This window comes from Electrophorus electricus, chromosome 12 (assembly GCF_041902795.1).
Source record: "Electrophorus electricus isolate QZ-2024a chromosome 12, ASM4190279v1, whole genome shotgun sequence".
Lineage (NCBI taxonomy): Eukaryota > Metazoa > Chordata > Actinopteri > Gymnotiformes > Gymnotidae > Electrophorus > Electrophorus electricus.
Window position 1 is genome coordinate 28,427,501 of NC_137508.1, and position 24,012 is coordinate 28,451,512.

Sequence of the window (24,012 nt, forward strand, 5' to 3'; positions counted from 1 at the left end):
CTCACGTGTTCCAGCTCAGTGAGATTCTCAGAAGGGCACTGTGCAGGTTCTTGACACAAGCAGCTGGGCTCCATCTCCTCGTTCAACTTGCACTTCCTGCCCGATTTACAGGGGAAGTTCTCACATGGATCTGGATCCAACACAAAACCTCAGTATTTTCACTTATTTATCAGACTCGTATCATCTCACAGACCACGATGAAAGAAGCTGGAAAAACAGAACAAGCACATAAAATTCCTGCAAGACCCGCAACATAAGAGCTTGTTTTACAGCAAATTAACACTTGCTCTCACTAACTCTCACCATTGATACACTTTTGAGTGTAGCAAACAAACGCTTTTCTGCAGCACACAGCATACTTGTTATCGTCCATAAGCTTTAATATAGAAGGGAGAATTTCCTGGCCTATATAAAGAATATGTCTGCAGTCCGTGAGGTCTGGCAGTATGGACAGAGCACAGCCTCAGTCACTACTTCCACTGTGTTTGAAGCCAGCCGTGCAGAGCTGGCTGTGCCTCTGTTTGTCTAGCTGCTGGCCACAAAAGTGTCAGAGACAGCCACGCTCAGCGAATTCCTAACGAGAGCTCAGCATGGCGCAGACAGGCGTGAAAGAACACTCACCGGCTGGGGCGTCCTGCCCCCTGGGGCCGGGTCTGGCTCGAGCCATGGGTTTGCTCCTGGGGAGCAGGCTCACCGAGGCCCAGATTTGCACAGGGTTCAGTCCTACCAGAGAGGTCTTGGAAGAGGAATGGAAAACAGGAATCTGGGCTCAGTTTAGACAGCTGACAGTCTAGTCAATACAGCACAGATTTAGACGGACAGCAGCAACTTCACACGTGTACTTGAAGTGTTTTATTTCTTCAATTGTATATAGCAAGGGTTAGGGTTAGGATTACGGTTAGGGTTTGGATTAAGGGTAGCATTAAGGTTAGGGTTAGGGTTAAGGTTAGGATTAAGGTTAGGGTTACGGTTAAGGTTAGGGTTAGAGTTAAGGTTAGGATTAAGGTTAGGGTTTGGGGGTTAAGGTTAGGATTAAGGTTAGGGTTAGGATTAAGTTTAGGATTAATATTAGGATTATGGTTAGGGTTAGGGTTAAGGCTACGGTTAAGGTTACAGTTAGGATTAAGGTTAGGGTTAGGGTTAGGTATGGAACCTTCTGAAGATCTGTAACATTCTGAAGTTTTAGAGCAATTCAAAGTGGACATATATAATCTGAGTACATTTTGAGTGGGTACAAAATTTCTCTCCGTGAATATTAATGACAAATAGTATCAGACAATCTGATAAAGCAACTTTTAGATGAACGTTGCCATGTAAGGGTGATTCCCAGCCTCACCCACTTCTTGTGCCTCCTCTTTCCCTTGTGTTCCATGTTGAGTTTGCTGTCTGGTCCTTTTTCAGGTTCTGGTCTTTGAGCACGCCCACTGGACACCTCACTCCCAGAGGCCTGGCCACTCTGAGAGGAGTTCTGCTCCTTCCTCATGTGCCCAGCCTTCCTCCTGCTGCCTTTAGCATGGCTACCTCTATCACTGGTGCCTTTCTCTGCCTCAGGCCCTTTGTAGCATTCGCGTTTCTCAGTATCCCAGAGTTCCTCCTCCTGCTCATCTTCAGAAACCTCTACAGGTACAGCCTGGTCAGCCTCTTGGCTTCCCTCTCTGGGGTCCTCAGCTTCTTCCAAAGACTCCTGGGAATCGTAGTCTGCCATGGCTGTGGGTAGCTCCGCCCCAACCTTCTCTTCGTCCTCGGCCTTGCTGGTCTCCTCCACCTTGGTGGGCGAAGGGTCTACAGCCTCACTGTTGGCAGTGTAGTCCAAAGCTACTGGTGTCTCTGACTCTGAACTCCTCCCTGCCTCCTCTTCCTCTTCCTCCAGCTTGTCCTCATCTTCTCCAACATCTTGCTGCTCCTGCTCAGAACCTTGCAGGAGACGAGAGAGTGCGTCCTCACTCAGCAGCACAGGAGCCAGAGTGTTCCCCTGGCCTACGTCAGACACCTGCACAGCTCCTGGGACTGCTTGCCCTATTCCCTCGCCAGCATCCTTGTCTCCTGCATCTGGACTGCTGGCCTCAAAGGGGAAGTTTGTCAACAGGATGGCACCATCCCCATCAGACACCGATGGCTTCTCCGCACTCTAGAGGGGAAAATAGATAATTTGAAAGAGTGAGAACTATAAACCAGGCCTGGGAGTTCTGAAGACTTCAGTGTCTTCAGGACCCCTTAAATCAGTAATTCTCAAGCCAGTCTTTCAGAAGCAAGGGCAGGCCACAGTTTTCTCCATTCCAGCTCCCAGCACGTCTCAGACAAGTCACACTGAACACACATTTTTAGAAAGTGGGTGTTTTAGAAAGTGAAAAGTAGAACGCAACTCCAAAGGCATTTGAAAAGCCAAAGGATGATAGCACAGAGTAGAATCACAGAGAGCAGAGCATGTGACTAATGGACATCCACTCCACTTCACACGGCTGTTATGACAGAGAGTCGTATTTTCCTTCAGGCTTACTGTGCACCTTCCATAAGAACACAAACAACACATTTATAAGTTGAAAAATGTTTGCTAAAAACAAAACCCAACAGGGATGGGTTTCAGTTTAGGTTTAGGATGAAAGACATTGTTCAATATTCTTGGTTAAAATTTTGTTTTCTAAAGGTACACAAGTATATTTTTTATTTCAGATTTTTACTTACAGTCACAGTTAACACAATGGCCAGCAGGCAGACACACAGATGTTGAGCTGTCATATCTGCGAGGATGTGAGTAAGGTCACCTTAAGTCCACACCTGTGTCAAGGTACCATGACAATTTGAACACATCATTTAAAAAAAACAGTGGAAAGCACTACAGAAAGAAAGTTTAACAGACTGTTGCCTGGACGAGGAAGATCTATTATGCAAATAAATGTTGTGGATCAGATATGCAAGCGACTGAAAATTTGAGAAATGAATGATTTGATGAAATTGCACATTTTAATAACATTAGATCTTACGCATCTACCATCCTACCTTCCACATCCTAACCAAGCAGCCACACTTACTGTCCGGGACGTTATTTCAGCCTTCCGGCTGCCAGAGTCAGTAAAGCCCTGGGCTCACACATGATTCCCCATCAAAACGTTGAGGTTTTTTTTTGTAAGATCAGTGGCCTGCTGTGGCATATTGTTACATTTTTCTGTTAAGGTGGAACAGTGGTCTATAAGAAGAAGTGGTTGTGTTAAAATTCATCCCGCAGAGCTAAAGCAGCTAAGACATATTTTTAACCTCCTAGCTGGCAAAAATAGTAAAACATCTTCTCTTCCGGTGGCTCATTTAGGACATCACATTTGATATAAGATAAACTGTGTATTTAAGAGGCAAATAAACTACCAATGTCCTTGTTAACTATGTAGTGGTTTACCTAGGAATACAGCTGGTCCTGCCTTTATATGTTCAATGTTAGCTATTGGTTTTAATAAGGCCTTTCCCAGAGTTGATCAGAGCGGTATAGTTCATAAGATCATGAAGAGGAAAGAGAGGTGTAAACTCATCCCCTGGATTTGTGACTTCATTCCCAAAAGAATGGAATGTTGTCAGACTGGGCCGGTCATGCTGGCGGAGAGACTCAGGGAACTCTCCTTGGACCGCTTGTTTTCCCCATCTCAGTTTTCATTGCTTTGATAGTCTCTAATACCTCTAACTCAATCTGAAAATATGTAGATCATATTAACCTGCTGAAATCTAGATACAGGAAACAACCCTCCACTGTCAAGGATGCGTTTGGCAGGCTAAATGCCTGGTCTGTTAACAGCTGGGTGATTCTTCATGAAAATGCGAGGCTAACATTTTGAACTGACACTAAAAGGCCTTCTGCAATAACACCTTGTTGAATTAATAACATTCCTCTTCTCATGATTAATAAAAAGCAGCAGAGCTCACTTTCCAACAAAATCTTTTGTGAATTGATCAGGTAAATGCTACGACAGCGAGTGCCAGTAAGACAGTCCTCTTAAGAGCATTAAGTATTTCTCAGTTCTGCAAACCAGTTTACAAGCCAAGGGTATTGGCTATATTAGCCTGGTGTTATTAGTCAAGTGTAATTAGACAGGTGTTATTAGACAGGTGTTATTAGACAGGTGTTGGGGTATGTGGTCCATGTAAAACACACTGAGCTAACTCATTCCCTCTGCAGCCTTTTAGCTTTAAACTGGTGTCCAGCCTCCAGAACTCAGATATCAGGACAGAACTCACACAACAGGCAAAAATGTACTGCTCCATTAGTGTGGAATGGGTGTCACCATAATTCCCCAAACCCTTATTTTTCAAGACTTATTAACGAATATCCATTATTCAGTACAAAACAGTGGAAAGCACTACAGAAAGAAAGTTTAACAGACTGTTGCCTGGACGAGAAAGATCTATTATGCTAATAAAGTTTCAGGACTAATGTCTGCTAATTCTAGAGGGAATCATAAGAATATTATGAGCATGGCCAATTTAAAAGAGTGCATAAGGAATAAGTGTTGTGGAATAGATATGGAAGCAACTGAAAATATGAGAAATGAATGATTTGATGAAATTGCACATTTTAATAACATTAGATCTTACGCATCTACCATCCTACCTTCCACGTCCTAACCAAGCAGCCACACTTACTGTCCGGGACGTTATTTCAGCCTTCCGGCTGCCAGAGTCAGTAAAGCCCTGGGCTTACACATGATTCCCCATCAAAACGTTGAGGTTTTTTTTGTAAGATCAGTGGCCTGCAGTGGCATATTGTTACATTTTTCTGTTAAGGTGGAACAGTGGTCTATAAGAAGAAGTGGTTGTGTCAAAATTCATCCCGCAGAGCTAAATCAGCTAAGACATATTTTTAACCTCCTAGCTGACAAAAATAGTAAAACATCTTCTCTTCCGGTGGCTCATTAAGGACATCACATTTGATATAAGATAAACTGTGTATTTAAGAGGCAAATAAACTACCAATGTCCTTGTTAACTTTGTAGACCTTTAGCTAGGAATACAGCTGGTCCTGCTTTTATATGTTCAATGTTAGCTATTGGTTTTAATAAGGCCTTTCCCAGAGTTGATCAGAGCGTTATAGTTCATAAGATCATGAAGAGGAAAGAGAGGTGTAAACTCATCCCCTGGATTTGTGACTTCATTCCCAAAAGAATGGAATGTTGTCAGACTGGGCCGGTCACGCTGGCGGAGTGACTCAGGGAACTCTCCTTGGACCGCTTGTTTTCCCCATCTCAGTTTTCATTGCTTTGATAGTCTCTAATACCTCTAACTCAGTCTGAAAATATGTAGATCATATTAACCTGCTGAAATCTAGATACAGGAAACAACCCTCCACTGTCAAGGATGCGTTTGGCAGGCTAAATGCCTGGTCTGTTAACAGCTGGGTGATTCTTCATGAAAATGTGAGGCTAACATTTTGAACTCTCCTTAAAAACACGCTGAGCTAACTCATTCCTTCTGCAGCTTCTTAGCTTTGAACTGGTGTCCAGCTTCCAGAACTCAGATATCAGGACAGAACTCACACAACAGGCAAAAATGTACTGCTCCATTAGTGTGGACTGGGTGTCACCATAATTCCATTAACCCCTATTTTACAAGACTTATTAATGAATATCCATTATAGGATAATTTTAATGGTTTTTTTTATTTATTCAGGATTTGTGGTTATGGTGGCTAGGAGATGTTTGGGGGTTTTGTTAACATGTTTATTTGGTAATTTAAATAAGGATTGTTGATTTAATTGACCCTTTTATATTTCTAAATTAGTGTGTGAATTGAGTAATTGACTGTGAAGTGCTAATAAATGTCCTACTGCTGTTACTACTATTACTATATATATTACAACTACTATACTACTACAACTACTACTACTACTACTATAATACTGCTACAACTACTATACTACTATACTAGTACTATTACTACTATACTACTGCTACTACTACTTCAGTAAACACACTGAAACACTCAGAAATGTATCAGTGTACCTTTTGCTTCTCCTGAATGTTTTACCTAAATGTTTTGGCTGAAGTGTTTGGTAATCTCAGCCATGGAGAGTCTCTGCAGAGCACAAATAAGTGGATCTCCCTTCTTTAACACACCGTTCAGCTAATATAGGACTTGGTCATTAACCAATCAGAGTAGAGAAAACAGCATGGTGCACCATGCTGTTGGTGCACATGGATGTTAGAGCTGGTCAGTGAATGGAGAAGTGACAGCTCTCTCGAGTGTTGTCACGGCGACGGGTTGTCATCAGCATGCTGTCTGTCTGCTTGCCACGATAACCTGGGCCGCAAACCGGCCGCCTCCGTTGTCGTGGTGACGGACCCAAGAGATGGGCCTCACTCAAAAGTCAGAGCCATAGGAGCAAAGCAAACATCAGAAGCTAGCAGACTGGAAAAAGGAATGTGCACACAAACCTTTTTATCTCTGACTGGGGAACAATGCAGCCTTAGTGGATCTGTTTGGGAGGACCAGCGTCTGGCTAGCCAAGGTTCACAGGGAAGCAAAAAAATAAAAGTATTGCATGCCAAAAGATGAAGAATGAAGACGATGACTTTTTAAAAATGAAGATCTATTTTGTTTGGCATGTTCTCTTAAAATATCCCTGGCCAACACACTAAATATTTGGTAGAGATGGCTGAAAATAGGCACAATGGACACAGAAATAAGCTTCAAAATAAATAGATTTTTAAAAACCTAATGTTCATTCCCTAATTATGTACATTAATTTGCAACAAGTGTGAAGAAAAGTGCTAACACATTTAAGATTTAAGATTTAAGGCTTTGTGAATTCTACCTGCAGTTGAAGCTTGTAGAGGACCCACTGGAGCAGGAGATGAGCAGAGTGTTCGGATGATACACGCCTGGGGAGCCCAGAGCGCTCGCAAGGCTAGTGCACTCCTCTGAGACCTCCCCTCCAAGAGGCATCCACACTCCTGCCTACCACAGAAAACAGCCATTGGGGGCTTTTGCACGGGGAGGGGTGACTAGGGACGAAGAAAACATGCAAAGTCAATGTGCAAGTTAAGGCTGATTAACTGTGGAGATGTTTCCTCTCCATTCCACACATGAAGAATAATTACATCCTGAACATTTTGGAAGTCTGTTGATATTTATAATAATAAATAATCAAAAAAGAAAGAATGATTTTCCTTTCTATGTTTTTACATACTATATGTACTGCATACATAATGTATAACCTGTCAGCGTCATTAATTTAGTGTCAAAGCTGCTCTACAAACACTAAATCGTCTTTCACAGAATTGCATCCCTGTCCAAACAATATCTCAGCCCACCTCTAGATGGCGGTAAATCCCGCTGGGCCAGCAGTGTATTATTAGGTCCAATACCCAATGACTGTTAGACTGGTTAGCTGAACCAATCATCTTTAACATAGGGTTAGGAGAACCAGTCAGCTTTCATCTAGGCCACTAGGCATTTGTAATGTCATCTGAAATTTTCAAAAAGAAGAGAGAACATTACGAATAGTCTCAGGAGCCAAAATGAGATTACAGTAAAATGATTCCCACACACAATCCAGTACAAGTCATTTTGTAGCTTCTCAACATTACAGACAGGTGTGCTATATTAGGTGTGCTAGCTCAGGAGTGCTATGTTAGGTGTGCTAGATCAGGAGTGCTATGTTAGGTGTGTTAGATCAAGTTTGCTAGATCAGGAGTGCTATGTTAAATGTGTTAGATCAAGTGTGCTAGATCAGGAGTGCTATGTTAGGTGTGCTATGTTAGGTGTGCTAGATCGGGAGTTCTATGTTAGGTGTGCTAGATCAGGTGTGCTAGATTAAGTTTGCTAGATCAGGGTTGGAGCTGAACTTTGCAGGCCGGTAGAGCTCCGGGACTTGCCTCACTGCTCTTAAAACAAAGATCAAGTTCAAGTCCTGTAATCATTTTCTTTGCCAGTTTTGAAGCTGAAATAATTTAAATATGTCAGAATTATCATGTTTTTATTAGACTGCTGTTATTATTACTGAAAATTAACATATTGGAAAAAAAAAAAAAAAAAAAATATATATATATATATATATATATATATATATATATATATATATATATATATATATATATATATATATACACCTAAAAACCTCACAAATATGTAAAAAATGGATCTATTGCCAGCCAACCAAACAGGATCTATCACCAGCCAGTTGTTTACTTGCTTTTTGTTGCTCAGGGGCAAAAGTGGCAACCTGGTTACTAGTCCAGTAACTTAAACATATGTCACTCATAAAATATTACCAGGATGTACAATACACGCAAAATGTAGGTTTTATATTTCACACTTCATACATGTGCGTAAACATTGTGTAATTAATCAAATATTGGTTCATCTCACTGACAATATTCTTCTTTTTAGGAATAACAAACAAAACTTGTGCTTGATAAATTTACTTTCTCTTGTTCTTGAAAAGATTGTGACCTCTCCCTATCTCAACAGCAGCACTCAAGGAGTGCTATGGCTCCACACGGCTCCTCCCAAAAACGCAAGACTGATCGGAGGAGGTTGAGAGTCTGATAGTCCGCTGGACGCTTGTCCAGCATGTCCGTATGGAGAAGCTCCATGCAGAGATGAGGACAGACTCTTACTTTCCCGCCAACGAGAACTGAGGCACCTTGGCAGCACCTCACACACAGTGTCAGGGAGAAAGACAGCAGACAGCCACTGGCCAGCTCCCCTCTAAACCTGCAGACAACTGCAGAGTAAATGCTCCTCTCCCCGGGTCAATATTCATATTTATTATAATGCAAAATTAACCCTTAATCTGGAAGAGGTGGGTAAACAGAAGACCGCCATAAATCTGGTTTTTATGTTAACAAAGCCAAGCCCCAAATAAAAGGTGCAAATGACTTTGTAATGGGACAAACATCATCATCTTTCATTGCAACATTACAACTCTCTCTCACACACACACACACATGCACGCACGTACGCATGCACACACACACACGCATGTACGCACATGCACACACACACACACATAGGAATAGAGGCATTCTTGTTGGCAAATTCTCAGTCCATTTTCCCTGAAGATGGACGGTGTTTCCCATCTTCTTAACACACATCTCCAACCACAGACGATGCCACACAGATACAGTCTGGGTCTAAACCCCAACCCTGACTGACAGAGTGCTGCGTGATCACGGGCAAGCCAAAGTAAGCTGTGTGGCTTGCTGTGGTTTCTGCTTGGTCTTTACAGACAGAAATGTGGGGTGTCTGTGTGTGTGTGTGTGTGCGTGTGTGTGCGTGTGCGTGCGTGTGTGTGTGCGTGTGTGTGTGCGTGCACGCGTGGGATTTTTGGGCAGCTGTGCAGGCTTAATTATGTTGTGTTATTACGAGGAATGTTTGTACAGTGAGTCTACTGCTTTTTCTGAATGCATGGAAATGAAGGAACTTACCAAATAAGGAATTCCAGGAAATAATGTTCATCTTAAGGTAATGGTTCACAGATGGTACAAAATTTCACTCATTTCATGAACATTTTTTGTATTGTTGTGGTTTTATTTCACATAATGTTCATGTAAGTAGTTCTCTGCACCAGGGCATATAAACAGACCGTGTGAAAGATAACCTCCCATGTCAGAATCACCACATTTGAAAGGTGAAAGGTCCATGAATTATTTTGATATGTGATTCTGCTTCAGAATATCCAGAACGTGCACACTTCCTGAAAGTTACATAAGGCCTATTATTGGTGTATGCACACCTGTAATTAGGACACAGGAATTCTTAATTAGGACAACGGATTGCTGCTTGGTTTCCATTAATAATCTGAATAAGTGAGTCATGTTCAAATGGTGCAGTGTCTGTGTATTATGTGGGCCTCACGCTTGTGTATACAATGTGCCCTTAATTAGAATGCAGAGGTGTATAGAAAAAAAAAACTGTTCCCACAGAAACTAAGCATGCTCTCATTATACACTTCCTGCCGTGTGGGACTACAGGCAAACTCAGTATGTACAGTCCACACACCCTATAGTTTACCCTCTTAAAATAGGTCAGGAAGAGAGACTGCAAGGGTCTAGTCTAGGGTGCAGAGTGTGTGTGTGTGTGTGTGTGTGTGTGTGTTTGCACATGCCAGTATCCCCACAGCAGTCACGGAGAATCTGAGCTAGAGACGGAAGTGATGACCTCACCTTGGTGGAGTGACTGACAGATAAATAGCGCCACTGCTCTACCTCGTCAGAACATTCACTCTCTCCGCTCATCCCAGCAACTGCAGGCCCAGCTTCCACACCCACTGGGACGTACTGGATACGCACTAAAGGCGAAATGAGGTAAGATGCTCCAATACCGCACAAGTTGTTAAAATAAGCTGTTGTATTGCCTTTATTAAATTTTGTTTTAGGCTTAGTGGAAAATTTCAGTTTGGTTACTCTGTGTTGCAGAATGAAGTTTGCCATCGTAATCCTTTGTCTGCTGGGGGCAGCCAGCGCCAATCCAGTAAGATGCAGACACTTCCAGTTATAAAAAAATTAAGTAACATTTTCAGAAAGATCTTAAATGTTAAGATGAATGTGTTTTTGACATTCCTCTCTCTGCACTGGGCAGATCTTACAGACAGAGTTCATAGATGTGATGGAGCATGCATCCAACTCTGTTAGTATTAAATAAAACCTCCATTCATTTTCACACTTATGTACTCGATCTGATATTTTTGCTGATACTAACAACATTTGTGGGCTTTGTCACAGAGCTCCTCAATATCCGAATCCTCCGAACAAAGCGATACTTCAGAACAAGACGTGAGTTAGATATTTGACACTGGTCCTTTGTGGATAAGTAATGCATGATATCTTTATCTTTATCATGATATCGTTATGTATTTGCACAAGATTGAGAACAACACATTCAAAGTACGAGAACTGAGCAGGTCCCAGGAACACACTAAGATCTGTCATTACCAACTCCCAGATTGTAGAAAGATCTTGAATGGAACTTTATGTTCATGGATATTTCCACATAATTAATCTCTTTTTTGGACAGATTACTGAATCCCTGAAATCCAGCTCAGTTGAACAGGTATGTGTAATAACTCTTCAGATGGTGTGATGTGTAATAACTCTAGAGTTGGTGTGATTTTGATCACGTTATGCCTAAAGGTCTGCATTTAGGTAATGATTGTCATCATATTTCACCCTGACAGTTTGTCGCAGACGTCTACGGAATCACCAAAGACAACAGTGACAGTGAAGAGAACGTCCGAGAGGTAAGCAAGGACAAGCAAAACAATGTCCCTTCAGCCCAGGTGCTGTGGTCCAGGTACAGTCCAGGCGCCCCTTCAGCCCAGGTGCTGTGGCATATACAGTCGAGGTGTCCCTTCATCCCAGGTGCTGTGGTCCAGGTACAGTCCAGGTGCCCCTTCAGCCCAGGTGCTGTGGTCCAGGTACAGTCCAGGCGCCCCTTCAGCCCAGGTGCTGTGGTCCAGGTACAGTCCGGGTGCCCCTTCAGCCCAGGTGCTGTGGTCCAGGTACAGTCCGGGTGCCCCTTCAGCCCAGGTGCTGTGGTCCAGGTACAGTCCAGGTGCCCCTTCAGCCCAGGTGCTGTGGTCCAGATACAGTCGAGGTGTCCCTTCAGCCCAGGTGCTGTGGTCCAGGTACAGTCCAGGTGTCCCTTCAGCCCAGGTGCTGTGGTCCAGGTACAGTCCAGGTGCCCCTTCAGCCCAGGTGCTGTGGTCCAGGTACAGTCCAGGTGTCCCTTCAGCCCAGGTGCTGTGGTCCAGGTACAGTCCAGGTGCCCCTTCAGCCCAGGTGCTGTGGTCCAAGTACAGTCCAGGCGCCCCTTCAGCCCAGGTGCTGTGGTCCAGGTACAGTCCAGGTGCCCCTTCAGCCCAGGTGCTGTGGTCCAGGTACAGTCCAGGACCTTATACAGTTCAGTACTTTTCCCTGGACCAGCACACCTGAACTGCTAAAGAAATAAATTCAACAAACCAAGTTTATAGTTTAAGTTTTTTAAGACTGTAGTACAGACCACACAGACAGAACACGTCTCCTTCCTTGCAGAACTTGCTTCATTCTGTCAACATAACCATACTCAGTGCAGATGACAACAGTATCTCAGAAAGCACTGAAAATCCAGACACAGATGACAGTGATGCAGAGCATGAAAACAGCGACTCCAGTGAATCCGGCGAATCCAATGAATCCGGCAAATCCAGCGAATCTGGTGAATCCGGCGAATCCGGTGAATCCGATGAATCCAGCGAATCCAATGAATCCGGCAAATCCAGCGAATCCAGTGAATCCGATGAATCCGGTGAATCCGACGAATCCAGTGAATCCGGCGAATCCAATGAATCCGGCAAATCCAGTGAATCCGGCAAATCCATCGAATCCAGTGAATCCGGCGAATCCAATGAATCCGGCAAATCCAGCGAATCTGGCGAATCCGGCAAATCTGACGAATCCGGCGAATCCAGCGAATCCAATGAATCCGGCAAATCCAGCGAATCTGGCGAATCCGGCGAATCTGACGAATCCGGCGAATCCAGCGAATCCAATGAATCCGGCAAATCCAGCGAATCCGGCAAATCCGACGAATCCAGCGAATCCAGTGAATCCGGCGAATCCAGCGAATCCAGTGAGGACCAAGAGCTGGACCACAGCAGCAACGACACCCAATCTGACAGCAGCAGCATGGAGTCGGCCAGTAGCGAGGAATCTGAATCTGAGAATGACGTCAGCGACAGCAACGGAGAGAAAAGCAGCTCCAGTGAGAGTCCTGAGGCCGACGGCATCGTGCAAAGCGCAGACAGCCACTCCAGTGAGTGTGCGGATGGAGACGCAGAATGCCACAGCCAGGACACTTTAGAGGGAGGTGTCGGAGATGATGAAGCCAGTGAGCCGTCTAATTGGTTGGATACACCTGTTGTAGACCTGTGAAAAACAAAAATTTAAAAAGGCTTGAATTCAAAAGGTAAAAGTCCTGACATGATTTTGTTATATCAAGTTTTGTTAATTCTAACCACTGGCTTGAGCTCTAATTATTTCTAATGACTTTTTTGTTATTGTTGTTGTTTATTTGTTTGATTTTTTTGGAATAAAATCCCAGGAAGGACTTTTACTTTCTGAAGCTGAGCTACACACTTCCAGCCCCATGACACTGAACATTTAAAACGTGACCAAACACCTGATCAAACACCTGGTTCTTCTTGTTTGTTAATCCAGACTGTGGATTTCTCTGAAATCTGGGCAAATGTTAACACAAGACCTGAATGTCTTAGAGGCTTTTAAATATTTTACATATTAAAACATTTAATATACGGTGAGAATGGTTGTGTACTTCTATCAGAATACAGTCCTGGTCTTCTGATCCCTCCCAGTACTTAACCCTTATGAATGTATGACTAGGTGAATGTATCTTGCATTATTACAAAATTGGGTCTCTTGTTGAGTAAGGCACAAACACATTTGGTGAAGTTATAGGGTGTTACTATGCTGACTGGAAACATCACAGTACAGCGGAGAGGAGAACCAGGGGTGTTCGTCCTTTTCTTGGGGCTGCTGAGTGAGATAAACTATGATATAATCATTTTATTGATTGATTAGTTTTCCTTTTTTTTCAATGTATCTTTCAATCAATCATTTCTGTTGGAATCTAACATTTCTCATGCATCATAAAAGTGTTTCTGCCTGACAAGTTCCCTGAATAAATCTGGCAAGAGCATTTCGGCTTTTTGACTCATTCCTTTTGACTCATTCCTTTTGACTCATTCTTCTGCCCTCTCCCTGGAATAGACCAGGTAAGGCAAGTTGATTCGTATAACACTTCTCATATATGATGGCAATACAAAGTTCTTTACACAGGCATAGAAACAGAAGAATTCAATAATAAAGCTTACTACATCCTGAAATATATCAGATTACGAAACGTGCATAACAAAAAATATCAAACAATAACGGCTATAGTGGTTTTCTACTCTACAGTAGTATGAAATTTCATAGGCACAGGATCAGTGATGCTTTAAATATTCTACAATTTTAAAGAATTGGTAATTAATTGGTTGTTAAATAATTAGTAACTAATTTAGGTTGTTAAATATTGAAAGAAAAGAAATGGTTGTTGACTTCAGGAGAGCAAGGCGAGATCACTCTCCGCTTGCCATCAACGGCTCCTCAGTGGAGATCGTCAAGAACATCAAGTTCCTTGGTGTTCACATAGCGGAGAACCTCACCTGGACCCTGAACACCAGTTCCATCACCAAGAGAGCCCAGCAATGTCTTTACTTCTTTCGGAAGCTGAGGGAAGCCCATCTCCCATCACCCATCCTCACTACCTTCTACAGAGGTACTGTAGAGAGCATCCTGAGCAGCTGCATCATTACCTGGTTTGGGAACTGCACCGCCTTTGACCGCAAGACCCTCCAAAGAATAGTGAGAACAGTTGAGAAGATCATTGGGGTCTCTCTTCCCTCCATCACGAACATCTACATAACACGCTGCATCCGGAAAGCCACCAACATTATGAAAGACCCCACACACCCCTCACATGAACTGTTCACCCTTTTGCCATCTGGAAGAAGGTACCGCAGCATCCAGTCCTGCACCTCCAGACTGTGCAACAGCTTCTTCCCAGAAGCCATTAGACTCCTGAACTCTGGCTAACTCCAATTCCAATTCAGATTCCAAAATGGGCACTTTTATACATGCTTATAGACAGTCACACACACACACACACACACACACACACATACATACGTACATACATACATACATACATACATACATACATATCTATACACACACACACACACACACATACATACATACATACATACATACATACATATATATATATACACACACACACACACACACACACACACACACACACACACACACATACATACATATCTATACACACACTCACACATTGTTTTGCCTTCAAGTTTCAAGTTTGGTTTATTCGTCACATACATAGTCATACACAGTATAACTCGCAGTGAAATGGTGGAGAGTGCTCTGTCCAAACTGAGGAAAAGAAAACAGGGGTGCATAGAGAAATATAGATATGCAAAGATAAATATATATATTCTATATATGTACAAAATATATTAACAATGTATGTACAATATATGTATATTATGATTATATACACAATGTACAATGTATATGGTTGTGTATATATGTACACAATCTACAGAATGTACAGATCCATTTCGTATAATAACATATCTACAGTTGTTGTGTAACAAGGTAATTGAATATAAATATATATATACAGATATACAGTTATGTTACATGGTGGTGGTGGTCCCCACAGTTTATCAGTTTCCCTGATTCAGGGCCCGAATGGCCTGTGGGAAGAAGCTCCTCTTCAGCCTCTCTGTCTTGGTCTTCAGGGAGCGAAAGCGCCTCCCTGACCTCAACAGAGAGAAGAGTCTATTGTTGGGATTGGTGGGGTCCTTCACAATTCTCCTGGCCTTGGTCTGGCACCGCTTGTAGTAGATGGTCTGCAGGTCAGGAAGTTCCGTATGAGTGATGCGCTCTGCTGAACGCACTACCCTTTGGAGTGCTTGTCTGTCCTGCTTGGTGCTATTCCCAAACCAGACTGTGATGTTCCCCGTGAGGATGCTCTCGATAGTGCAGGTGTAGAAGTTCCGCAGTACTTTGGAGGGTAGTCTGAAGTCTCTTAGGCGTCTGAGGTGGTAAAGACGCTGACGAGCCTTCTTTGCCAGTGAGTTGGTATTGCGGGACCAGGACAGGTCCTGCGAGATGTGAACACCAAGGTATCTGAAACTATTTACTTGGACTAGTGCTGAATCAAACATCACACAAATAAACTAAGCACTCCTGTTGCAGTCTTGCAAATTATCCTACTTGCTGCTAGAGTACTGTACTAAACCAGCACTGTACTCTGAACTGTTCTGGCTGCTACCGGTGACTGCTGTGTTCAGGGTAGCATGTCACGGATTGCTATGCACAACTCGCTTTACATATGCCCAGTACTGTGTACTGGACTAAATTGCACTGTCTACTCATTTTGTATTTTGTATTTCTCCTATCCTGTATTTATTATTGTTTATTTAATGTTTATTTAATGACATTTTGCACTATATTGGACTGTTTGCACTTGTGTAGCATGTTATCTGTTGCACTGTTGTTTTTATGTTGCACCATGGTCCTGGAGGAACATTGTCTCGTTTTTGTTGTGTACTTGTATATAGCTGAAATGCCAATAAAACCTCTTGAACTTGAACTTGAACTATTGCTGAAATGAAACTACATATATTATGCTCATCGCATCACATAACTAAAGAGGCATGTCTGATAGAGTCTGGGTTATCCGTTCTGATGCTACTACATAAACACTGATGTAAACGCTGCCGCATACAGTGTGTGTGTGTGTTTCAGGGCTGGAATCGTGCATTCTGGAGCAGGATACAAGCACGGATGTTCTATATTTATTCCCGTGTCCAAGTACAAGAAAAGCACAGCAGTGATCAAACAGAAGGAATAGACAACTCACAGATCAAGACATGAAACAAGCAAAAAACTCACACAAAAACACACACACTAAGCCTGAACAAAGAAAGCTCGAGGAAACCTAAAAAAGACCAGCATGGAAAAAGGTAGATGAAAGCCAACACTGGCTGGAGAGAACAGTGAACGAGGGAGTATGCAGATGAGTGCAAGGAACAAGGAAAAACTGAAAATGGAGGGATATAGAACCAATACAAAAACAAACGCACATAGCTAAGGTTGCTGACTAAACAGGAGGAGAAACCATGACATGATGTGAAATCAGGCACCCTGCAATCCTGCGCACTGCTTAATGTGTGTGTTAACTATGTTTGCTTTTTCCTACGCATTGCTACGTGCGTTTGGCACTGTTTCTGTTTACACATCTATTCACCTGTTGATAACAGGATGTGGTCAATGTGTTTTGCAATTTCAAGCTGGCTTCTATTCAGATCAGAACCGTTTATAAAGGTATGTACCCAAAAGGCTAATATTTGTTCAATATATATTTACTTTAATATTTAATATAACATAAAAATACAAATATTTATCACCTGACATTTATATTGGCAATTATTCTATTTTGGGTATTGATAAGAAAGACTAAATTATAAAAAATATAATTTTTAAATTTTGTTTTAACTTTCTTTCATTGTAATGATAATTTTTGTTCCATCTCTATACTAACAGCATACATAACTAACCTCTAAAATGTAACGCTGGTTTAGGGCTAAAGGTTTAGGGCAGGGAAACTACTGTAGCAGTCTGGCCTTCCTTTAGTGGAATCAAGTACCAGAGGATCAGTAAACAAAACCTTCACAGCAGAAGTTCAGAAGTAATGATGGTTTACGATGGTTTTTAAGGTATTTTTAAACGTATTTTAAATATGTTTTAAAGTATTTTCCTCCTGGATATATCCAATGGCCCGGAGTTTATCGTGAAGACCAAGATACACTTACATTTACATTTTTTTACATTCTTATCCAGAGCAACTTACAAAAGTGCTTTGTCACTTTCTCATAGAGTACATCCTAGCCAGTACAGTAGGTTAGAGTCCAAGATACGAATGAATTAGAATACTGTTAAAATTCAGGAATCAATACCTGATACCTAGAAGTGCAAAATAAGCATAAACTCTATATCAGACAATAAGGACAATAACAAATAATACCAGACAATAATTGCTAGAGTGTTCAGTTACTCAACAGTAGTATGAAATTTCATATGTGCATGATCAATAGTAATTTAAATATTCCACAAATTCCACAGTGGAATAAATATTCCACGAACTACCACACCTAATCTAGATACTGAAACTACTGAAGAAGAAAAACATTCATTTTAAAACCATGTGTTCAGAATAATACTTTCTTTTAAATCATGTCATTAAAATAATAAAGCTAAATAAAATAATTTACAGAGCAATACATTCCATTGAAAAGCACGCAGCTGGAACACACCACAAGATGGTAGCAAAACTCAGAAACTGGTGTAAGGACCCCAAGCATCAGGGGGGAATTTCTGCAGTTTTATCCACTGCTGTGTTTGGCAAGAGAATAAAAGGTCCTGTTATTATAGAGAACTGCAGGGCAGACCTTGTAAGGTTGCTAATTACAGTAATTAAAATGACTGTTTATTAGGGTAGACTTCATCATTAACAGTATACACACTGTATGATTCATGGTATTGAAGGGCACTGAGTGGCAGTTACCACAAGCCTGGTCCCTAGCCTGAGATGTCCCACCCCATGTGCCGCTCCAGGACAGGGATACTCCTGTGGCGCAGGTCCGCGGGCAAACCCTTACGTTTCCTTCCCGTCCTACACAGTCCAAGTTTGAGAAAGAAGGTGAAATATGTAATGGAGGAGTATAATCCGTGTTATTAATAATAAATACACTACGCGCTGAGGAGAGTTGGAAGTGGGGGGGCGGGAGGAATTACGTAAACAGGAACCTGGATCCTGTCCAGGTCCCGGACTAAGAAGGGATTATATGATTATATGGTTTCTGGAATATCTCATACCCTAATGCCAGCTCACACCACAGTTTGTTTTGGCATTATACATATATATCAGCATGCATTCAAACTTGTGTCCTCACTATGTTTGGTAATAGTGTGCTTAATAATTTGCAAAAAACATTTGCCTTCTTCAGTTGGGTAGTGATGGGTAAACACTTGGTCTGTGTGTTCTGTTACGAGCAGAGCACACGGATAACTGACTAAAGAGAGCGTTAGAAGTGATGTAGTCAGACTGTCCATGATGCAGAGGTCAATATTCTCTACATACCGTGAAGAAACGTATTTTAAGGTCTGAATTGTTTATGAGATCATTGATTGCGGGCAAGGAAACAAACACACTCATATTGCTTAAAATATAGCAAAAAAAAAGTTTCTTTACACATTTTTTCATATATTTTAAAATGTTTTGCACAATAACTGGTGTAAAAATATAACATGGTGGTTGGGTTTTTTCACTCTTGACGGGGGTGTCCAAGCTTAGTGTCACGAGGCTCTGCGCTCTTGGGCCTTAATTATTAGTCGTAATGACCTGAGTAACTTTCACGGTTTATTAAGATATCACGCTTTTATAAGAGCGCATATGAGGGCGTAGCAGATGATCAGCCCTGTAGCTCTTCATTCAAAACACAACATTTCGAAAAGTACTCGGTTACCGCATTTATTCCTCCGACGTGACGTTTAAGAGACTAGTGCGCGCGTCTTTACAGGAAGAGACGAGGCTGGCGCGCGGTCCAAGTTACGCAAACACGCGCAGATGTTGCAGAATCTGTGACTTGAACAGTTTAAAGTTTAAAGCTGCAGAATCCGCGACTCGGCAGTGAACGGAACAGATAAGGTGCGAGAGCTCGTGGTCATCTAACCGTTCTCCGGCGCTGAAGCGCGAAACCCCGCGCTCGCGCGCGCTGTGGAAGGGGAACTCCCGCAGGAAATCCCCCGCGCCGGCTTCCCTACCTCGCGTACGACGTGTGCGCGAGCGCACGGTCTGAACGGCGCCATTCGCACGAGCCGCGAGGGACGCGGATGGAGCGGAACCGCGGGACGCCTGTGCGCGAGAGCCTGGCATAAAGAGCGATGGAGAAGGTCGGGGAGCGCGAGGACCAAATGACGAGGTTACGGAGCGTCTCTGCGCTGAACACGTTTTACCACGAGATGCAGCACGAGGTCGCGGGTCTCGAGCAGCAGGTGGCGTGTAAAGACGCAGTTATAGCGGAGCTGAAGGCCAGACTGGCCAGACACGAGAGGACACGGGAGGCACCGTCGACCTCTCTGCTCGACAGCTTGATTAAAGAAATCTGTGAACTGAAACACAAACTGAAGGACACAGAAGTGGACGCGAGTCAAAGGCTGGAACACAGCAAAAGAGTGAGTACATCCGCAAAACAACCTACTTAGTCAAAACGTGAGTACATCTGCAAAATAAAACCTACTTGTAGTCAAAGAGTGAGTACATCCGCAAAACAGAACCTACTTGTAGTCAAAGAGTGAGTACATCCGCAAAACAACCTACTTGTAGTCAAAGAGTGAGTACATCCGCAAAACAGAACCTACTTGTAGTCAAAGAGTGAGTACATCCGCAAAACAGAACCTACTTGTAGTCAAAGAGTGAGTACATCCGCAAAACAACCTACTTGTAGTCAAAGAGTGAGTACATCCGCAAAACAGAACCTACTTAGTCGAAGAGTGAGTACATCCGCAAAACAACCTACTTGTAGTCAAAGAGTGAGTACATCCGCAAAACAGAACCTACTTTATAGTTCAGGACATTTACAATTGTTCAGATCGGTTCTTTTTCTAGATTATTTTGCTGGGAACGTAGTTGTGTATTGACCTTCTAAGAATATTTATTTTTCTTTGTAAACCTGCAAAGCTTGTGACCTCTAAACGGTTTTATCGCTGCCCTGTTAAGGGTGCTGAGCTTCCTCAAAAACTCTTAGTCACACTAAAATGACAAAGATGGTAAGAATGTTTAGGTCTTACTGCCAGTGCTTGAGAGACTGTGCCTGGCCCATGGCAGCATGGGAAATGTAGATTAAAGCCTAACAAGCACTGCCCTGCTTCCTGTGCTAGGAGAGCCAGGGCCTGCAGCAGAGGCTGAGAGACATGGAGCAGGAGCTGGAGTGCATGCGTCACCGGCCCGAGCACCAGAAGGAGCGGGAGATCCAACGGCTGCATGCCTCCCTAGCTGAGCGGGACCGCGTGCAGGCCACCAGGGATGTCCTGTGCAGCTCACTGGTAGAGGAGGTGGACCAGCTCCGAGGGCAACTGGGAGCCACCGTGCGAGTGTGCCAGGAGCTACTGGGTAGACTGGAGAAGAGCAGGACGCCCGGCGCTGAAGACAATGCGCACGCAGTTGAGGTATGGACAGGATGTGCACACACACACACACACACACACACACACACACACACACTCACACACACTCACACACACTCACACATACTCACACATACTCACATACTCACACACATACATACATACTCACACACACACACACACACGCACAGAGAGCAAAGGGATGATCACTGTGACTGGCGGTGGAGATGCGCACACACTGCTGAAATGACTTCACTAGTCACCAGGGTTCACATTTTAAGCATAAAAACAATAAAAAAAAATGTATTTAATTAGTGTGAAAGGACACATTTGCAGCAATTACATTTTATTATTTTAGTGTAGCTATTCAAGGTTACTTGTTTCTCTTTGATGTTGACTTTGTTAATTTAGTTGCACGTTTTGTGAGAAGAACGTTAGTGTTCTCTGTTCTTTACCAGGTGACTGAATTCTCAGATGTTGCCCACCTGAATTCTCTGGTCAGCAAGTTACAAAGGGAGAACCAACAGCTGAGAGACAGAGTGGCATACGTAAGCCCTGCGTTTCGCGTCTGCTACCAGCTGCCCGTGAGCAGAGGGTACACGCTCTGCTCATCTGCCGTGTGGTCTCTGAGGTCTCTGCTTGCTGTGTCCCCTCGCAGGTGGAGAACCTGAACTCAAAGTGGCAGAAGTATGATCAGAGCAGAGAGCAGTATGTGAAGGGCTTGTGTGAGAAGCTGAGGGAGCCCAGCGGCCTGGCGCAGCCCCAAGGCCAGGCCACCGAGGCGCTGCTCCAGGAGGAGATCGGCCGGCTGAATGGCCTGCTCCAGGAGAAGATGCTGCAGTGTGAAAGGATGAGCACAGAACGAGATGAGCGTGAGCCGAGAGACCAAGAACGCATCCAGATGCTGGAGCAGCAGGTTGTTAACAACACACGCAAACACGGATGCGCTGAGCTCACGCAAAATTTCCAGTCCTAATCATTACAGTCTGACGTTCTTGTGAAGGTTTGTTGACGTGTTTCTGCTCCTTTTCAGGTTCTGGCCTACATCGAAGACTTCAAATCTGAGCGCGCGGACAGAGAGAGGGCTCAGGGCAAGATCCTGGAACTCCAGGACGACGTGGAGCGTCTTCAGCTGCAGATCCACACACAGGCAAGTCCGTGAGTCTGCTCAAGGTCTCCCTCACCTCTGCTGAGTCCACGGGCCTCGTGTATGTCTCAGCTTCCGTCTTATGTTTCACAAGTTTGACAGCACTTTCTGATCGAAAATATATTTACGCTCCTAATTAGTGTCATGCCTCTTTATCACCCAGAATGCCAGAGAAGCCACTTCGGCACGCCGGCTCCACATCAGCCTGAAGAAACCGGTCCGCAAGCAGACGGACACGGCCGAAACATTGCTACGGAGCAGTCCTGCAGACTCTAGTGCCAAGCGGACAGCCGGGCACTGGCCCGCTCAGGACACTGCTGAGCTTCAGTGCCCACTGTGCGCAGCCAGGTACGACAACAAACACACCGCTGAATTCCTGAACCACTGTGAGGAGTGTGCCAAACTGTGAACTCTCTGCTTGGACCTACAAACACAAGAAGAAGAAATGCACTACAGAAGAATCTGTGGAAGGCAGCGGCCTTGCTGAAGGTGGAGTGTCTGGTCTGGCACAGGAGACCCTGGGAAACCTACAGGATGTTGACTTTTGCTGAGACATTAAGCAGTTTTGTCATAACGTTGGCAAGCTCAAAACTGTCCTGCCCACGGTTCGGGGTGGGAATGAGTCCTCAGATCAGATTTGTTTTTGTTTTATGATTTGTTCTGGAATCCAGTTGGGAAAGTTGGGAAAAATTGGCCTCCAGTTTCCCGTTTGTAGCTGGTTGAAATTCTGACTTCCAGGAATTGACATCACCAGATACCAGACCAGTTGCACAGTAGATTTTTGAAGTTTAAAAAAAGAAAGTTAGAAAGACTATAAAACAAAACTGCAATCTACTGAAAATGTGTTAAAATGTATGCATTGTTGATTTTATAATATATGAGCTTTATATTGCAAGGTATTGCCTTGTCATAACCCAGTTAAGACAATCTATTTAATGCTGTTGCACCTGACCTCTGCCATCAGCTCCTCTGATCTGAGCGCTCTGTCCATCAGGAACTTGCCTGTGACCTGCTGGGTCCTTGTACAGCCCAGATGAACACACACATCTTGGTCCTGTGATATACCTCAAGAGAATATGAACATAGCACTTTCCTCTATTTTAATTTTTTATTTTTATTTTTTTTCACAATCTGTTAATTATACATAAGCTTTTATAAAGTGTGAACTAAATTCATTGTTATGGTGCTATTTTTAATGTTTTAGATTTTCATATAGATCACAGCCCACTAAAATATCTAAGAGCTTATCCGATTTAAATTAATCAGGAGAGAGAATTACTTGGAGCATTGGTTATCACTTTATATAATCTGACATACATCCCCAACTCAATCTGACTCAAATAAGTCAAAAATTTACAACAAAGTTTGAGCAGTGTGTGAGTGTTTACTGGGCCTTTGATCTCTCCACTGTAGGAGAACGTCCAGTTTTAAATAAAAAAGGAAGTTCCCTCAGGCTGGTAACGTGAGACATGAGGCGTCGAGTCCTAGACTGGTTAAAAAAACGTATGAGAGGATCCTTTGATTTATACATGTTTAAAGCGATATCAACTGACATACAACTAAAGATTTATTTTTCTAATCAAGTATTTACATTCTGAAAAACTTTATTAAAAATGTGTAATGTTTTAAGTATATCTTTGTGTGTTGCTGTTGTTACATTGTGTATAGCCTGTTTATCTTGTGTGTGTGTGTGTGTGTGTGTGTGTCCACACTTATGGCCAAAGTTCAGCCTTGGGCTCAGATATATGGAAAAATTACCATGAGGGTTACCTTGACAAAAAAGTCATCTGACCATGTACATTGTTGTAGATATAGCATTTGTGTTCCTGGCTCTTGAGATGTAAAAAGGGTGTGCATGCACATCCTGGAAAAACCCTTCTCACACGCTGCGGAGAGACTGGACGGAAGCAGGATCTGAGCCGTCCTCCGTACCTGCAGAGGAGCAGGTCGCTAGAGACAGAGACACCTAAGGGCCAAATGTGGCTGTTGTTTCACACAAGTGCATGAGCATATATGTGGTGTACAAAAACCAGCATGTTTTACTAACAGTAACAACTCATAATT

General features: G+C 43.1%; 3 protein-coding genes and 1 long non-coding RNA gene across 9 annotated transcripts in view; 2 read left to right on the forward strand and 2 right to left on the reverse strand.

Annotated features, from left to right (window-relative positions):
- Positions 1-6,879, reverse strand: part of sparcl1 (SPARC-like 1) — an 11,543-nt gene extending 4,664 nt beyond the window's left edge. For 2 of the 3 annotated variants that reach the window (XR_014126742.1, XM_027024381.3), the window contains exons 1-5: positions 6,791-6,879; positions 2,683-2,775; positions 1,337-2,128; positions 622-736; positions 6-130 (exon numbers count right to left, since the gene is read on the reverse strand). Coding sequence is in view for 2 of the 3 variants with exons in the window: in XM_027024381.3 (XP_026880182.3) it covers positions 6-130; positions 622-736; positions 1,337-2,128; positions 2,683-2,736 (1,086 nt within the window). In the remaining variant the exon portion in view is untranslated. Of the gene's footprint in view, positions 1-5; positions 131-621; positions 737-1,336; positions 2,129-2,682; positions 2,776-6,410; positions 6,476-6,790 lie in introns of all 3 variants that reach the window. The other variant, XM_027024382.3, reaches the window with a different exon arrangement.
- A 3,325-nt stretch (positions 6,880-10,204) lies between these two features.
- Positions 10,205-13,674, forward strand: scpp1 (secretory calcium-binding phosphoprotein 1). Of its 2 annotated transcripts, XM_081724068.1 has the most exons (8): positions 10,205-10,286; positions 10,398-10,452; positions 10,561-10,608; positions 10,704-10,754; positions 10,996-11,031; positions 11,156-11,218; positions 12,012-12,924; positions 13,060-13,674. In XM_081724068.1, exons 1-7 carry the CDS (start codon positions 10,282-10,284, stop codon positions 12,888-12,890), a joined length of 1,137 nt encoding a protein of 378 aa, XP_081580194.1. In that variant the 5' UTR covers positions 10,205-10,281; the 3' UTR covers positions 12,891-12,924; positions 13,060-13,674. The 2 variants fall into 2 exon arrangements, with proteins under 2 accessions (XP_081580194.1, XP_081580193.1); XM_081724067.1 differs by having other exon boundaries at positions 12,012-13,674.
- Positions 13,675-14,899: 1,225 nt separating this feature from the next.
- Positions 14,900-20,222, reverse strand: LOC145660372 (uncharacterized). Its single transcript, XR_014126677.1, has 3 exons — positions 20,191-20,222; positions 19,916-20,153; positions 14,900-18,288 (listed from the first exon to the last, which is right to left on the reverse strand). It is a non-coding gene; the product is annotated as an uncharacterized LOC145660372 (long non-coding RNA).
- Positions 18,775-23,580, forward strand: tnip2 (TNFAIP3 interacting protein 2). 3 transcript variants are annotated; one of them, XM_027024379.3, is made up of 6 exons: positions 18,778-19,850; positions 20,556-20,843; positions 21,260-21,349; positions 21,460-21,717; positions 21,835-21,951; positions 22,112-23,580. In XM_027024379.3, the coding sequence occupies exons 1-6, from the start codon at positions 19,560-19,562 to the stop codon at positions 22,355-22,357; spliced, it is 1,290 nt and encodes a 429-aa protein (XP_026880180.2). In that variant the 5' UTR covers positions 18,778-19,559; the 3' UTR covers positions 22,358-23,580. The 3 variants fall into 3 exon arrangements, with proteins under 3 accessions (XP_081581202.1, XP_026880180.2, XP_081581203.1); XM_081725077.1 differs by lacking the exon at positions 18,778-19,850 and adding an exon at positions 20,080-20,207; XM_081725076.1 differs by lacking the exon at positions 21,260-21,349 and having other exon boundaries at positions 18,775-19,850.
- The last annotated feature ends 432 nt before the right edge of the window (positions 23,581-24,012 follow it).